Source organism: Gambusia affinis, linkage group LG14 (assembly GCF_019740435.1).
Source record: "Gambusia affinis linkage group LG14, SWU_Gaff_1.0, whole genome shotgun sequence".
Taxonomy (NCBI): Eukaryota; Metazoa; Chordata; class Actinopteri; order Cyprinodontiformes; family Poeciliidae; genus Gambusia; species Gambusia affinis.
The window spans coordinates 6,320,488-6,338,658 of NC_057881.1; the positions used below are offsets into that span (position 1 = coordinate 6,320,488).

The 18,171-nt window shown below is 35.4% G+C and overlaps 2 protein-coding genes across 2 annotated transcripts; one reads left to right on the forward strand and one right to left on the reverse strand.

Annotated features, from left to right (window-relative positions):
• The first annotated feature begins 7,957 nt into the window (after positions 1–7,957).
• On the forward strand, positions 7,958–12,577 carry cart4 (cocaine- and amphetamine-regulated transcript 4). The gene is made up of 4 exons (XM_044138901.1): positions 7,958–8,062; positions 8,143–8,291; positions 10,661–10,744; positions 11,893–12,577. The coding sequence occupies exons 2-4, from the start codon at positions 8,160–8,162 to the stop codon at positions 11,998–12,000; spliced, it is 324 nt and encodes a 107-aa protein (XP_043994836.1). The 5' UTR covers positions 7,958–8,062; positions 8,143–8,159; the 3' UTR covers positions 12,001–12,577.
• A 2,611-nt stretch (positions 12,578–15,188) lies between these two features.
• LOC122843833 (gastrula zinc finger protein XlCGF52.1-like) lies at positions 15,189–18,065 on the reverse strand. Its single transcript, XM_044138909.1, has 2 exons — positions 17,684–18,065; positions 15,189–17,002 (listed from the first exon to the last, which is right to left on the reverse strand). Exons 1-2 carry the CDS (start codon positions 17,739–17,741, stop codon positions 15,777–15,779), a joined length of 1,284 nt encoding a protein of 427 aa, XP_043994844.1. The 5' UTR covers positions 17,742–18,065; the 3' UTR covers positions 15,189–15,776.
• Positions 18,066–18,171: the final 106 nt, after the last annotated feature.

The window sequence follows — 18,171 nt, forward strand, 5'->3', positions numbered from 1 at the left end:
CTTTTCAATGAGAGTGATAGCAAAAAGGAAGAAAGGTTTCTGGAGAATGTGAAATAAAGACGCTTGTTTTTTTACTAAAAGTGAGTCATTTCATCTGAAGGAGAACCACAGCGCCCTCTACAGTCACTGGAAATATTATTTTTGGTTTTAATTTAAATGTTTCAGCTGCTGCTGCGACTGTAAATATCAAACAAGAAGCTGCTTTTTTTACTGATTCACAAAGATTAATGTATGAAAATGTCTCATATTTTTCATTTTTATTTTCTGTCTGATCAAGTCAACAAGATAGAATCTAAAAACTATTTTCCATTACTTTTATTTTATATGGATTATCAATGGGATCAATATTTTTTTGCTCATGTCCAAGCAGGAGAAATAATAATCAAAGATTTTCTTTTAAAAAGTGGATAAATCTTCCAACCTAAAGCAGGGAAATCGGGTTGAGGCTGTTTAGTATGGCTGCGGTTCCTTACAGCTTCCATAAATAAATAAAGTCGTCTTATCTTTTCCACTTCATCATTTTGGGTTTAAATGGTTCTGGGAGGTTTTAGATGAATGGTGTGGGCGATCCACACCGTCTCGAAGCACCTTGTTCCTGTTTTTAACTCCAGATTGTGACCAAGGAAAACTGAGTAAACGTTGTGGATTAATCTGACCAAGGTCGCTGCCTGGCCTCCTGGAGGCTGATGCAGCGATGAGTGACGGCGCTGGAGAAAATATCCAGGATGCCACTTTTATATGTATGTAAATATGAAACTGTTGTCATGTGATAAAATAGTCCAACATCTGGATATCAGAGGTTTCTGAACATGATTTAGGTTTCAGCTTTAAGTAAAAATACAAACTATTTCCCATAGTTAACAGGCTTTCTTCATTTTCTCTGGGTAAATTGTGACTTTTAATTTGTACATTATTTTTTTTTCCTTACACTTTTTGCCACTTAACTGCCTCTGTATATTTCACCATATTCTGCTCAAGACATTACGGCTAACTATTTTGGTACCAACATCTTCTACGGTTTAAATAATAGTGTTGTAGTGTTGTAGTATTTACTGTGATGAGACACTGGCCCACTAACGCTGAGGGTTCCCAACCCTCCTTCCCACCAGGGGCGCCTGCAGGATGTTAACTATCGCTGCACCAGACCCACAAGAGCAGAACCGCACAAAACCAGCACAAACCTAAACTACACAAATACAGGACTCATAGGAGTACTATGAACGGCAACAGCAACCCTTTTTTAAAATGTATTTATTTTTTACAAATTATGCTAAATAATAAAGACATGAAAGCAAAGTTTACCCTTGTGATCCACTGGAGGAGGAGGATGGAGATTCCCGGGTTGGGTGGTGTGTCAGACGTCCAGAGGAGGAGAAGGTGAAGCAACAATGGTTGATTAATTTCTCCTCTTTATGGCAGAGTTTTGACTAGATTTAACCTTTTAACCCTCAGTCTAAGCATGATGCTCAGGAAGAGAGCAGCAGATGTCACGGTCGGCCTGCCTGGTCACACGACCTACCAGCTTTCTGGTGGTTTCCCAAACCACCAGAAAGCTGTTAAACTGGCAACCCCACCAGAACCGCACACACAGTAAAAAAACTCAGGCAGGATCCAAACGATCGCTTTTTATTTGGTGCTAAGCCGCCAAATAAAACAAAACTGACCAATAACCTTTGGGCTTTGGCTTGCCCTTTGACCCCCACAAACTCACACAAATGTGCGTTACTTACAAGATGTTTTGACACAAAAGATCTTTCTCCACTTTTTTTAATAGTATGGAGGGTAAGATAATGAAACAAAACAAAACCTGTCGCCTGAAGGAACTTCTGCACAATAAAAATGAACCCAAAGTTTCAGGCCGTCACGCGAGAGAGCTGCTCTGTGAGCTGCAGCTCTGAGGCGGAGCTTCATCCTGGAAGGCGGGGCTAGGTCCACCCACATGTTATTCACAGCTGGGTGGTTGCCATGGAGATTAAAGGATTTCTCAAACATGCATCAGAGAATCAAAGCAACATATTCCTGATGAATGATTAAAAAATAACATGATGTAAAGTTTAAAAAAGTCACTTTGACATAATACTGGCCCTTTGAACAAACATGAAGACATTTTTATAAAACTGGATGTGAGCTGGATTCAATTATTGCTGATCAGATAGTTTTCTATCAACTGCATCAGAAGACTCAGTAGATAAACTTTTTCAGTTTAAATCACATTTTGACATTTTAAACTGATCGTGACTTCCTGTCTGCTTGGAGCCCTGCTGCTTCTCACGCTAGCGGTTTATTTCTGGTTTCTGCTACGTTGAAATGTTTGATCGTGATCTGAGGCGTCTTCTAACGAGGAAAAGTCCATCACTGTCAAAATCTGGCAGCAAATGTTGCTTAAAGAGAGAGCAGGAAGTGATGGACGCCTCGGGGCCGATCGGATATTTCAGTCCAGCAGAAATTTGCACGACAAGGAAAAAAAAAAGAAAACATACTGTACCTCGAAAATGTCAGATTTTAATCTGGATTTAATGAGTTTTACAGAACCTGTTTACATTCAGGAGGAAACATGAACGAGCCTTCAGCTCTGAAGCTGAAGTTACAAACAAAAATGAAGATTTTATTTTCTAAATTGACGTTGAGGTGCAGTTTTGACCTCCAGACTCAGAAATAAACCATCCGGCAGCTCTGACCTCTCAGTGGATGAAAGGTCCGTTTGAAGCTTTTGGTCGTCTCTGACCTTCAGTGAAACTCGGCCGTCAACAGATTAAACATCAGCTTCATTTCCAGACGCTGAAAATAAACCCAAAGTTTCAGCAGCGATGACGGACTCTTCTGATCGAGGCGACAGGCGTGATGGCAGCAGCGATTAGCAGCAAAACTGAGGCGTCATCGCAGAGGAAAACAATTCAGATTTTACGTCAACGAGGAGAAATATTTAAAATTCTGCCTGAAATTAAAGTATAAATTGAGCCTTTTTCTGTCAGACAATAAAACACCTGAGGAAGAGAAATAAACAAAATATAATAGAAGCAAAAATGAAACAAAAAATAAAGACAAAGAAGCAGAGCTTTATAAAATAAAAGTAAAAGAGTCAGTGAGTAAATTATAATAAAATTACTTAACAAAAGATTAAATTAAGCCACAGAAGCAGAATATAAAATAAAATTAACTTACATTTTTAAATTAAATTAAATTAAATTAAAATGAAGTAGAGAACAAAATAAAATGTTATAAAATGAAAGCAGATGACTTAATGGCTAAAATTTAAGAAAGTTAAATAACATAAAGTGAAAATAAGAAGCAGAAGACAAAATAAATCAGATCAAATAAAATAGTTTATTAAAATAAAAGATTACAATAAGAGCATCAAATTAAATTCAAATAAACAAGCACAGATAGGGAATCAGGAATCACAACGATCAAAGTAAAACAAAATAAATTAAAAGGAAATGGAATATAACTATATTAATCACAACATCGTTTATGTGTGAAGCAAGTCTCTTTTGTAAATCAGACAGTGAATTTAAACAGATTTCATATTACCATATAAATAATGGATTAATAATAAAATGAGAAAAGTTAAATAAAATGAAATAAAAAGCCTCACAGCAGAGGAACGTGATCTGGTCTAATGAGACCGGCAAAGACCTTTTTGAACAAAACCTAAACTCTCTGTGTGAAAGAAAAAATACTCTAAATTTCTATAAACAATAATCGAGCACCAGCAGGAGAAATTACTTGTGTTTTTATTTTTAAACAAAGACAAAAGCCGCTGAAGTCTGACGCTACTCCATTTTTGTTTATACTTTGTGAATCAGTGTCTTTTTTGAGACGTTTCCTTCAGTGGTTCTCGGTGCAGCGCCCCCACAGGCGAGGAGGGGAACAGGTTTTTCAATGAGTTTTGATCGTTTGACGCAGAGTGAAAGGAAACCACAGCAGCTAAAAATGTAACAAATGTTGCCGTTTTGTTCCCAACGGATCTACTGGAAAACACAAAGATGCTGAAGTCAGTAATAAACGAGTCAATACTGGAAGAAATCCTGCAAAAAAAACACCTAAATCTGGGGTGAAGGTCAAATATTGACCTGCTTTTTATCGATCTTCAGTGATTGGATATTGATTTGATGCTGAATTGGACGGGTTTGTCTTGTGAAGCATCTTCAGGTGACATTTGGGGAAAATTGTTGGTTGTAATTAGAAACAAACAAACCTGGACGAAGACCCAGTTCATCACAGAAATGTTCCCAGTAAGCCACTGGAAACCACCTTGTTGCTGGATATTTTTCCAATAATTAATCAAGGCTTTGCTGGAAGCAGAATAATGACCTGAGCACATCAGAGCCAAAGCTATTATAGTTAACTAAAACTAACAAGAAAAATTAATTATTAAAAATTAATTAATAATAAATGAGAAAACAACTGAATAGAACTTTAATTAATGGGGAAAAACTATATTATCTGTTTATAAAACTAACTGAAACATACGTAACTTATTGATATAATATCCTTTTTGTGTTTATTAAATGTTTATAGCCTTTCGGACTGAAGTGAAATTTATTTTTTCTCCACGTAAGCATCTGGTGGCAAATTACGATGCTCCATAATCCTGGCATTGATTACGTTAAAATGGCAAGAGTTGTTCTACAACAATTAAATCCATTTTGGAAAACAGCATCTTTTGTTGATTATTTAAGAACTACAATTACTACCACAATTAATAAAAATTACACTTAACACTAATAAAAACTAGAAAACACACTTAAAGCTAAATAAAGCTGACTGATCAGACAGAAATCGTCAAAAGAAAATAAAACTAAAATAATAAAAAGTTCAAATCTATTATAACCCTGATCAAATGTTGAGATTACAAACCCAACTCCACATGGAGTCACTTAATCTGAGTCGTTCTTAGTAAGACTAATTGGTTTTGATCTCAGATGGCTCTCAAAGTTCTGGTTTTATTTATTTTTTAGTAAATCCTGTGCTGCTGCGGTTTGTTGGGTTTGTTCTGCAGCTGCAGCTCATTTTTCTTCTGAAGGTGACAGAAGCTGCAGCTGGGGGTCGAAGCGTCCTCTGAATAATCAGCGCGTTGGTGACGTCAACTTCAGCCTCCGCTGTCAGGCGCAGATTTATCTCCGGCTGCTGGTTTTATACTAATTCACATGAAAAAACAAAAAAAACAAACAGAAAAACAAACTTCGTCACAGTTTCTCTGTACCTGATGTGGATCTACGGCCGGATAAGAAGTGGATATGCTCAAAATACAAATAAATAACTAAATCTAGAGAATTAATTTTTAGGAAAATACTTTATTTCTTAGTTTCTGTTGGCTGTAATTATCATTAACCAACAGTGGACGAAATAAAACATTGAAACTTATTTTTCACCTTGAGGTTTCAAAATCCAACATGGCTGCAGTAAAAAATCAGCCACATTTATTTAAACAAAACATGCTGAGAATTTTAAAGTTAACTTTATGCTCTTTAGTACGGAAGAAGAATAGTGCCTCTAAAGAATTTAACACAAAGATGCTGAAAAGAATTTAATTCTGACTTCAATTTCAGATTTATTTGAAAAATGTCAGGACTGAGAGATTAAAATGAGAATAAAAAATTTATTTAAAAAGTCAGAATTTGGACTTTTTTTCTCATGATTATTATTTTTGTTTATTTACTATTAAGTCATTTTAACCTCAAAATTTGAGGAGAAATAAAAAAAACCTCTGAAATTAAAGTCAAAATTTTGTGAGGAAAAAAAAGTTAAAATTCAGAAATTAAAGTTAGAATTCTGAGGAAAAATGTACATAGATATTTATATTCTGAGATTGTTGATTAAAATAGAATTTTTTTTTAGTAAACTAATTTTTCACCGTGATTTAGAGTTAAAACTCACAACAACATTTCAGTGTTAATCCGTATAAATAATCTTGTCTTTCGGTCAGTTTTGATTCAGTAGCTGCACAGTCAAACCAAAATAATCTGTACTTCTTTAAACTGAAATCCTAAAAAATTTACATGACTTGAGAAACTTTTCATTGTGAGCCTTTTATACAAAAGAGAGCAAATGAAGATTGTTGTTCTTGTTCAGATCTTTTGCTTTTTTCTCAGGCTTATGACATTTTGTTGGGTTTCTTCACTAAATCAGTTTAGTTTGTCCAATATGCTGACAGTCATTTTCTGTCACTTTTAAAACATTCATCTTTGAAAGTGAAAGTTACAAATTACTGCTCCAGAAATGCAGATTCAAGATGTTATTTCCCATTTATTCTAGAGTGAACTCCCCGTGTTCAATGCTGTTATTTTTGCCTTAAGCTGACTGGTTTTGGTTCGTCTTTCTCTGGACTCGCTGTCGGATGTGGAGCGGCTGAGATAGGAGCTGCTCCGCGCTGTGACATTTAGCCGTTAATGAAAGCCGAGATGAAAGCAGAGACCGGAGCAGTCGAGCCGCAGGTCGCAGCACGATGCAAATCAGACGAAGGAAAGGGCACAAACCTTTTCCTCCTGCGTCATGATGAAGCTCAGAGCTGACCCGGGGGAAGCCGGATCGAACCAGCTGCCATTAGCAGGGCTGCAGGATGCACCTTTATCGATACGCAGCATTCGTATGATAAACAGAAACTCCTGAGGCTGCTGACCTTTGACCTGCTGCCTTTGTTTAATGAGCAGGTGGAGACGCAGGGGTTTCTCTGGTTGTTTCCAGGTATTAGACCGATCCCTCAGAGGATTACTACAGCTTCCAATACATCTTTTTCAACCATTTTCACAAACATAAAAGGACTTATTTGTGTTTAATTTTGGTCATTTAAAGTGACAAAATAACGTCAATAATGCGGTTTAGATCTGGTGAAATGACACGTAGAAAAGCAAACCATAAAAAACAATTACAAGAGGCAAAGCATTGTGATGAACAAATAAAAGATATAAAACTGATCGCCACAGACAGAAAATAACCAAAAGATTACAAATAAAAGCAACACTAGCAGCAAAAAACATCAATTATAATTAACTAATTTATAATTACAGAAACCATGTAAGAACAGAAATAAGACAGAAAAAGGTTTCTGGTTGAGTTTCTAGTAAAAACATCTTAATAAACTTTAAATAAGACAAAACTAAACAACTTTTTAGTAAAATAAGAGCTTGATTTAATTAAATAACTCCTTAGTATTAATAAAAAATTTTGTTGCAGTGGCAAGGGGCCCGGAGCTGTTACCTAGCAACTCCAGCCACGCCCAGCCCGTTACCTAGCAACCCAGTTCTAGTTGCACTGGGAGATTATTTCACTTATAAAAAGACATTTTTCCCATGTTATAAATTAAATAAGCTGCCAGTGGAACCAACATTTGTGTTTATCAGTAATATGAAATTATTCACTTAAAACAAGCTTCCATATTTTGTTGAAAAGTCACTTGTAGGTTAATTTTGTCTTATTCAAAGTGAAATAAGACTTTCTAGTTTACACAATAAACTAAAAAGAAATACTTGGTAATATTTGATGTTTTTTCAGTGTATGATTGAACTTTTCAGCAGCAATAAAGCACGGTGAAGGAACTATGATGCTGTGGGCTTGTTTTTGGACCACAGTGAAAGCTTTAAAATATCAGAACATTCTCAATAAAACTCAGGTGGCCTCCACATCATATGAACAAATCAACACAGAAATGTTTCAGCTGAGCCATTTCTGCTGGTTCTCGTCACCAGCTGACCTTTGACCTCCACATACACATCAGATCAAGGTGTTTAATAGTAACTCAGAAAAGCAGCAGACCATCAATCACAGGACAACACAGGGTCACGGTTTATCAGATGAGCCGAATACATGAATAATCTGAGAAAGTGCAGCACAGGAGGAAGAGGAGGATGAGGAGGAAGAGGAGGAGGAGGAGGAGGAGGAGGAGGAAGAGGAGGAAGAAGAAGAGGAGGAGGAGAAAGAGGCGGTATAAATAAAGGAGCGGGAGAAGCTGGAGCTCAAGCAGAAAACTTGAAGACGGAAACACCGTTTAACCACAACGGAGCCGCAGACGAAGAAATCAAACGTTTTTCTCATCAGTTTTAAATTATTTTCCACATTTAAAGTAAATTCCTGCCTTATTTAAAAGTTCGGTAGTTTGGTAGTTTGAAGGTTTTCACTTCAGTTTTTTTTTTTTTTTTTTAGGTGTTCTAACTCTGGAGATGGAGAGCCTGCGAGCCGTCGTCTACCTGTCCATCTTCCTGTCGGCGATGTCATCCGTTTGTCAGGGTGAAAGGTCAACTGAGGGTCAGCTGCCGTCGGCACCGGACGAGCCGACCTTTGGATTTGAACTGGTGAGTGTTTCCCTCTCAAACTGGAGCTCAGGAGGTTTTATAAAGGTTGGAAAAATGTCCATAAAATTTGAATAAAGTTGTTTTAGTAGAAAAAGTCAAATTTATTGATATTTTTAATATAATAAAATATAAGTTTTATTTATTGTAGCAAAGCTTTTTAAAGTAAATAATGTTGATTTCCAGCTGCATGTGATATTTAGAGCATCATGTACATAAATATAGCATTTATGAAAACATTCAAACTTATTCTGAGTAAAATTATGTTACAATTATTGATTATTTATTATATTTAAATATTGAAACACATAAAATAACGTATGTTTAAGTTCAAACTACATAAGAATTTGTAAAAAGTTTCTAAATAATCAGCTGTCATATGTACAAGTTAAAATAAATGAAAGAGGAAATGGAGGTAAATATTAATAAAATGAATACATTTAAAGTAAATAACTGTGACAAAATTGTGAAACAGTGAATTTAGATAAAATAAGTAAACATGATATCAATAAATAGTCAATAATAAATAAATATTTGCATGAACGTAGTGACAGAATTTGAAATTGGTGCAAAATATTTTATTATTTCAGGAGGTTTAGACTAAAAACACAATTAACTTATTTATGTTCAATAAGCTAAACTGAATTAAAGATCATAAAGATTCAGGACCAAGATTTAAAATGATGGTTTATCAGAAATATGTATTCAACCCTGATGATGAGGACAGGAAATGTCATTAAAGGTCACGGTGGTGCGTTCGGATGACGCAGGAAAACTCAGAGACTCTGAGAGGAAAACAAAATCCCATTATGGTTTGTTTTATATAAACTGCTCACTATTTCTCTCACGTTTTCTTTATTTGTTTATGTTACATTTTCTAAACCTACTGAAAGTAACTTCAGGTAGAGAAAACAAAAGTTAGATAACTTAACTACACTCTGTATTAGTTTGACAAAATACATATACTTTCAGTTATATTCATTTTCTTTTGTTTTTTTGCTTTTGACTTGCTGTCAAGTCTTTTAAATCCAATATTAAAAAATATTGAAACCAAAATTTTTCTAGCAGCATTAACTAAATTCAAATATCAACAGGTTCTACAGAAATTAATTCATTGGGTTTAATGCATATTTATCTTCTTTATTTAACACCATAGAAGAAGAAAATCAACTGACAAGCAAGAACAAACTTTCACTTTTAAAGAGCGTTATATTTGGAAAAGTTAAGCCTTAGCAAGGTCAAAGAAATATTAACCCTAAAGGGATGGAAATGGTAGATTTAATGTTTGTATAATAAAATAAAATCTTTCAAACAAACAACTCATGATTTACTCTTGAGTTTTAGCCATTACAACCAGCCTCTTGTAGTTTGAGTTATTAGTTAGCTCGCTAGCAGTTAGCTCGCTAGCAGTTACCTCAAATTGTTGCTAGATGGTGAGGAGCTAATGGTTTATTAAGCAAACTGTCGGCTCCAGCAGTTAGCAGGGAGTCAGTAATTAGTTTAAAACACCTGCTATCTAGCTAAGTTTACATTTTTGAGTCATGGAGGTGGTTAGCTTGGAGGTAACTGCTTAATGAATTAGCTGCTAACAAACTAACAAACTGTCAACTTGAGCTAAATGCTAATTCTGGTGATTTGTCACTTGGCTCAATAGTAGCTAAACTAACTTGTAATTCAAGAATGTAACTGTTTGCATGCTAAGTGTTAGCAGTTGGCTTGAGCTAAATAACTTGGACAGGAAGAATTACAATCAATCAATTAAATTTATTCAAATAGGACATTTCAATAACCTGGCAGTTCAAAGTGCTTTACATCATAAAAAGAATTTTCTGTCAGTATTTGGGCTCTAATTTAAACACGTAACTGTGAGTTTAAATCATTTCTGAAACAAACTATAAACTCTAGCAGTTGGCTAAGTGTTAGCAGTTAAATTGAGCTAACCGCTAACACTGGCATACTGAGAGTTAGCATAAGCTAAATGTTAAGCTGTTAACAGTTCCGGCAAATAAATGCTAAATAATAGATACAATTTTAACATGCAAGTTTCCATCAGTTAAGCTAATTACCAACTCCAGCGCTAAGAAAATTTAAATTAGATAGTTAGCAGTTAACTACTACTATTACTAAGTGTAGTATTTAATTACACACCTTAAAACTAGCACAATTTTTGTGTTACTAAGTTGGAAAATAAATAGAAATTCTCATCTAATGTTATAGTTTTCGACAATAAATGACGGTAAAAGCCTCCATTAGCAGAGTTATCCTGCTGACAGACTCACCCTGAGCTGCCATGTGGTCAGAAACCGTCAGGCTGCAGGTGTGAACGTCTTATTTGTGTGAACGTCTTATTTGTGTCTGGTTTGCGTGAGCAGGCTGAAGCTCTGCAGGGTCTCCTGGACGAAGCTGACAGCAGAGTCGGCCTCTCTGTGGAGAAGAAGGCCAGCGTCATCCCCAGGGTGAGAACATGACTGACGGCTTTCAATCCTCACACGGCAGCTGCTGCCACCAACATTAGCATCACTAAGCACGACTGGTGGTTCATTTTTCAACCCAGCCTTTGTTTGACGTTATTTTCTGAGGCGAGAAATCAGATTTTATTCATCAAGGTATCAGTCAGATTTATTCGTGCAGCACATTTCAGCATCGAGTTGGTTCAAAGTTCACGAATACACAATTACAAAAAGTCACAAAAGACAGAGATTTGAGAGCAAATATTACATTTATATGAAAAACATGAGTACATATCATATTATGTATGTTGTAAAAAAGTCTCAAAACAATTAATATTTTTTATAAACTTAAAAGGCTTGATGACTTTGCCTAAAAGAATAATTTCCCCTTTAGTTTTAAAGTCACTCAGTTTGTTGGTCTAATAAATTTTTATAAGGAAATCCAGTGAATTGTCTAATTAATTTTTCTTTCTAACAATGTCTGCAACCTGTTTGCACCAAACACTAAAAACACAGGAAATATGGTGTTAAAACTCAATTAACTCAATAAAATGACAGCTTAGTTTTAAAAATGCTAATAATTTTAAGAGTAAACCTGGAAGCAAATCAAGAAGGTAAATCAGCAGAAACAGGATAAAATTCTGTAGCATTTTTAAGTAATATTTTCATATAATTCTTGTTAAGATAAGTGAGTAGTTAATATTTTTTTTATGGTGAATTGTATTTTAATGTCTGCCTCAAATTAAAAATCAGCTAAGGAGCAATTTAAATCAGATTAGATTAAAATTGGATCAAATCAGATTAAATCAGATTGAATGAAATTAAATCAGATTAAAATCAATTAAATCAGATTGAATTAAATTAAATCAGATTAAATTAAATTAAATCAGATTAAAATCAGATTAAATCAGATTGAATTAAATTAAATCAGATTAAATTAAATTAAATCAGATTAAAATCAGATTAAATCAGATTGAATTAAATTAAATCAGATTGAATCAAATTAAACCAGATTAAATCAGATTTAAATCAGATTAAATCAGATTGAATTAAATTAAATCAGATTAAATCAGATTGAATCAAATTAAATCAGATTGAATCAAATTAAATCAGATTAAATCAGGTTGAATTAATCCAGCTGTGTGTCCTGTCAGTGCGATGTGGGCGAGCGCTGTGCGATGAAACACGGACCTCGGATCGGCCGGCTCTGCGACTGCCTGAGAGGAACGGCCTGCAACACCTTCTTCCTGCGCTGCTACTGATCGTTACTTTAATCCTGTGAGGAGGTGAAATTTAATCGTTAATCTATAATCGGGTCAAACAGAGCCGGTCCTCACAGATAGAAGTACGGACCGACTCCCTCCTGTTCGTCTCGGTGTTTTTGTGTTTTTGTTTTAAAGTTTCTGTCTGTAATTCAGATTTGTTGGTTTTTGTTAGTAAAGGTTTTTTCCAAAGCTGCGTTATGGAAATGATTTTATGATTTTTTTATTTTATTTTATTTTTTTTTTATGTAATTTGTTCGCCTGACAAGTCAAACACAAACTTTTGTCGTCAGATAAATTTTAAATATTTCTTTAACACATAAATGTGGATTATTGTATTTATTCTTGAAGCACAGCTGTAAACATTTAGTTTAGGTTGTTTGTCTTTCTCTGTTTATTTTTAAAGTATCTGAAATTCAATGTTTACTTTAAGTATATTGTGTGTTCTCTATATACAGTTATTTGAAACAGATGTTGTAGATATTCTTTATCTGCCTATTTGTATGTTTGTGTCTGTGAATCTTTATCTTTTTGGAATTAAATAAATGGTGGTGTACCACAAAGCTCACTACAAAGACCTCTGCTTTTCTTCACCGTTTTGTGTCGTATTAAAATGTAATTTAAATTTACATGCAGATGAAGCTCTGCTGGATGGTTGTTTACTGGTGTTAGGTAACAATACCAAAAGAAACCAAAAACAGATTCTGTATTTAAGCTCCTTATTTATTCCACTAAAGTTAAGAGAAAAAAGGAACATAAAACAGATTTAACTCAAATGTAAATGTGACCATATGGAAGCTTTGAATAAGAAAAATATACATCATTACTCTTTATAAACATGGCTAAAATCCAGACATTGTGGTTTTTACAATATTAAGAAAAAATGTTTGAACAAAATGTTTAAATCCATCAAGTTAGTGAAGCAAAACTTTCATGCTTCAATATGTAACACAACACCCAATGACAAAGCAGTGATAAAATCTTCAGGTTATTTTTGCATTCAATAATCCATATTTGTTTAGGAATATTGTCATGGATCAACAGGCCTACAGAACGGCGCCATCCAGTCATTTAAGGTCCGTTTTCTTTACTCAGTGGGTCTGCAATGAGACAAGATGGTGGATTGTAAGTTCTGCTCCGAATCTGAGCAGCTTTGTTACTTTACTTCATTTAGCAAGTCAAACAAATATTAAACACATCTCTTTCCTTTTTCTACATTAACTCTTTTTTGTAAAAGCATAAAAAACACCCAGAGAGTAAAAAACGTTTTTCCAACATTTTGAGGTTTCCATCAATCTTTTCTTGAGTGATACTTCAAAATCGATGATGGAAGTGTAATCAGTTTCTCTTCTCCCAAAAGCATTAGCTTGAAATTGACAAGTTTTGTTGTGTGAAAACTAACAGTGGTTTGTAGAGTTTGAGACGGCCATTAAACTGGAAATATGTAGAAAAGTGAGACTTTCAGCTGCTTCCATTCGTTCCACTTCACAAACTGGGAACAACAGGAGAGAAATCTGAAGCTTCTGTTATGTACATTTTATTTTCCTTTCCAGTAATATATTTACTATTGTGCTTTAAAAATTCAACTATGGTTGAGTTTTCTCACTGCAAAACACAAAATCTTACCAAAGTATTTTTGAAATAGTTTATTGTGCAAATATTTTAGTGCACTTGAAATAAGACAAAACTGACTCACAAGCAACTTTTCAGCTATATATAACTCCTTAGTGTCTATGAAAAAGTTGTAGTTTCACTGGCAGATTATTCCACTTACAACAAAACATTTTCCAACATTAGAAGTGAAATAATCTGCCAATGAAACTATAACTTTTTATATAGATATTTTACTTGTAAGTTAGTTGTATTTCAAATGTACTAAGATTTTCACTAGAAACTAGATCAAAATACTTGGTAAAATTTTTTGTTTTTACATTGCTAGAATAAACTTGCTTTGTAATTTTCCTCTTTGTGCATGTTTGTGTTTTTTGCTTCCTGTCCAGTGAGAAATGTTCACCTCCAGCTGAGTTTCCATTACCTGAATCGTCCAATCAGAGCGGGCCAGGTCTGATTAAGGAAACCTTTAACATGTCGTTGAGGCGGGCGTAGATTTATCAGCCAGAATCAGGAACAGGATGGCATTTAGCTCCCAGCTTCCAGCCCTCAAAGATAAGATGGAGTAATTACTGGATCCGGCACCTGCAGCGCCGCCAGAGCTGCAATAAGAAGCAGGCCGATGCTAACGCACATTCACACATTCAGGGCATTTCAAAGGTTTTCGCACCTGTTGTTACTACTGCAAACGTCAATTTCTACATATTTGTTGGTTTATGTGATAAACCAACACAAAGTTGGCATAATTTTAAAAATATTTCAATATATTTGGTCTTTTTAATGAAAATAATCCAAAAAGAGTACCTAGGATCTGTTTTAGCTCCACTGAGTCAAAGTTTTCACTACAATCCCTTAATATCTATACTTTTTCCCACCTTCGTCAAGAAACGAAAGTTTTGCGGACTTATGTTTGCAGAATAGATTCAGCTCAGTCAGACTAATAGACAACGTCTCCTAACATTAGATTTAAAGCATTACCACAGCCTGCTTACTTGATTCAGGACTGGACTTTGACTGGGCCAAAGGAAATCGGCTCTCAGTCTTTTATTGTTTGCGGCTACTAACCGGATTTCCTGTAGTACTGTTCAACATGCTTTTGATATAAACTGAATAGTATCCAGATGGTTTCATGTACTTTTTTTTCTTTTGAAAAATTGTATCAGCTGGATCCGTGACTACAGGCGGAAATTGGCACTTAGAGCTGTAACCTGGTGCAGTGGTTAATGCTGTCCCTGTTTTAAACAAAAATAAATCAGAGATCTGTACTTAGCTCCAGTCACCTTTCTGCTGATGAAAAGCACCCCAACAGCATGATGATCCCACCACCATTTTCCATCACATGGATCTTAGTTTTCAGATTAGTCGTCTTAGTTTTTCTCCACACATACTGTTTACCTCAGGTAAAAGAAAAGTTCTGGTAAAAAAAGACCAGAACACCTTAATCTTTCACCTTTGTTGTGCTCTCTACATGTTTTGAGGCATCTTACAAAGGTGACTTCTAGTTGTGACTTTCGTCAATGATTTACCTCCTTAAAAAGACTTAAAAGTAGCTTAAAAACATTACATTAACTCAAATGTTCGTAATATACAGCTCAAGTTTATTTCACATTAGAAATGGGTTCTACAGTTTTGTTCTTGGCACAAACATGAAGTAAAACTGAGTCATGATGAACTTGGAACGATGCAATGCTTCCACAAATAGCACATCAGTGATTTCACACGGAGAAGGCAATGATCGGGTGCAATTCATTGCACTGAGTCATTGAATTGAAACTGAATGAGAAAAACTTTCACAAGAAGGAATTGCATCCTAATCCCTGTATGTTTAATGTCCAGTTTGAGGGAACATCTGTAATTTTCCAGTTCTACAGAGTCCAGCTAACAATTTAATTGATAAGGGTCTTAAAAAAGTACCTTGGCTGAAGAACTGGAGTTTCATATTCCCGATTGAGATTTAATTTTTATAAAACTGACTACATCCAATTACCAAAAAAGTTGGATTTTTTTTATGAACATCAATAAATTCATGCCACTTTAATAAAATCCCCACAGCCAGTGGTTTTGCTTCTTTCTGCAATATTAAAGCAATATTTTTGAGGGTTTTTTTACCTTTTAAATAGTCTCATCTGCTGCTTCGAAGACATTTAGGGTGATTCTTTTAGTCATCAGACAGCAGGGCACAACGGTTCCTGTCCTTCATGAATTCTCATGTGAGAATTTAAATACAAGGTTTTGCTGAATCCTTGACCGCAAACGGAACAACTAAAGGCTTTTTCTCCGCTGTGAACTCTTGTGTGGTTCACAAAATCCTGTTTCCTCCTAAAAGCTGCTGCACAGACAGAGCAGTTGAAAGGTTTTTCTCCTGTGTGGATTCTCGTGTGCTCCATCAGAGCGTTCTTCCATTTAAAAGCAGCCTTGCACATGGTGCAGGTGTAAGGTTTCTCCCCTGTGTGACTCCTCATATGACGGTTCAAACCTGCGTTATGTCGATAACTCTGACTGCAGATGGAGCAAATGAAAGGTTTCTCACCCGTGTGGGTTCTCATGTGCTGCTTTAGAGTATATTTTCTTTTGAAGGATGCATCACACTGAGTGCAGCCATAGGGTCTCTCTCCTGTATGAATTCTCATGTGTTCCACATAGGAATTCTTCCATGTGAATGTTGCGTTACAGACGGCACAGCTAAAGGGTTTTTCCCCCGTGTGGATCCTCGTATGCTCCAGGAAAGTGTTCTTCCATCTGAAGGTGGCCTTACAGAAGGAGCAGGTGTACGGTTTTTCCCCTGTGTGGCTCCTCATGTGGCGGCTCAGTCCCACACTGTGTCGGTAGCTCTGGCCACAGATGGAGCAGCTGAATGGTTTCTCGCCTGTATGGGTTCTCAGGTGTTGCACTAAAGTATACTTTCTTTTAAAAGTTGCATCACAAAAAGAGCAGCTGAAGGGTCTCCCTCCTGTGTGGACTTTTCTGTGTCTCAACAGACGTTCCCTGCGGCTGAATGCTTTCCCACAATCACTGCAGGTGTGTAGTTTATACTCGATGTCACAGATTATATCATCTGATTTTAAACTTGACTGTGGTTCACTGCTCTCCTCCCAGTTTCCATCGCTGACATCTGTCTCTGAAGAACCAGAACTTTTTTCTTCATGATCGGATTCTGAACATTCATCTGGTTCTGGTCCAATAAAGTATCCTTTCTCTTCAGTCAGGGTTTGATGAAGCTTTGTAGACTGAGATTTCTCTTCATTCTCTTCAGTCTTGATGGTATTAAATTGGAACTCAAAAATCTCCGCTTCCTCCTGCTCTTCTTTAATCTGTGGGTGGTTCTGGTCATCCTGGTCCACTTTGGGACTGCGGGCCTGCTCCTCTTTGATTATTTTCAGCTGCTGGACATCTGCAGGAAACAAAACAGATCACAAAAGTACCTAAATACAACTTATTTAACACTCACTGTGGTACCAAGCAACAAAATTAGAAAAACACATATTGAATACATCTAGGACAGAAGTGAACATAAAATAAATGTAAACATCCTGAATTGAAATTGGATCTTTTTTTATGCTTGTGCCTTACTAAAGTATTTACATTTTATTCCATCCAATTAATGTATTTATGTATGTATCAGATATTTCTTTTTCCTTTTATTTTTTGCAAATAAGTGAAACTGGGGGCAATGTGCAAAGCTGATAGAGCCATACACAAAGAGATTAGAAGCTGTAATATTTTTTTATTTTTGAAAAGGTTTGACAACAATGTGAATTACCTGCCATGAATGCACTGATTTGTGTTGGTTTATTTATTAAAAATCATAATAAATACACTAAAGTTAGAGATTGTCAGCTGACAAACTGGAAAAGTTAAAGACACAAATACTTTTGGACAACAGTGTGTGTCCAAAATTATATTTTTGCCAATTGCTCCCATATTAGATTTTTAATACACTGATATGTTTAATGTTTTTACTGAAAACAAACATAAATAAAAACTAAAGTCTATGCCACTACCTCCCATATTATCTTCATAAATATTCAACCTGAAAGTGATTTAACTTCTATAAAAAAAAAACTATGATTACCGTTAGTTTTGGTTGATTCATCGGACGATTTTAATCTCAGATCCTCCAGCGATGACATTTTAGATGCTACTTCAGAAACAAACAGCCAGCCTCCTCCCCGTCAATCTGTCTCTCTCCTTCGGTTATTTATCTTCATCATCGTGACTGCTTCAAGCTAACAGATGGTCAAGCTAACGTCGGCAGCTAAGCAGCCTAAACGACGCTAAATCAGGAAAATTTATATTTTAAAAACTATTTGAGTAAAACGTGACAATCAAAACACGATTATACAGATATCTACTCAGTGGGATTACAAGTGGATGTTGAAAAAAACTAACGGATAACAGAGCGACCGTTAATTCACTGTTTAGAGTGAACCACTTCCGGTGAAGCACCACGATACATCCTGGTGGCCTTCAAAATAAAAGCATCAAATCCACAGACCTATTCATTAAATTAGATTATTTAAAAATCAATTTATTTCAGGAAGTCCATCGCCACGTGGAGAA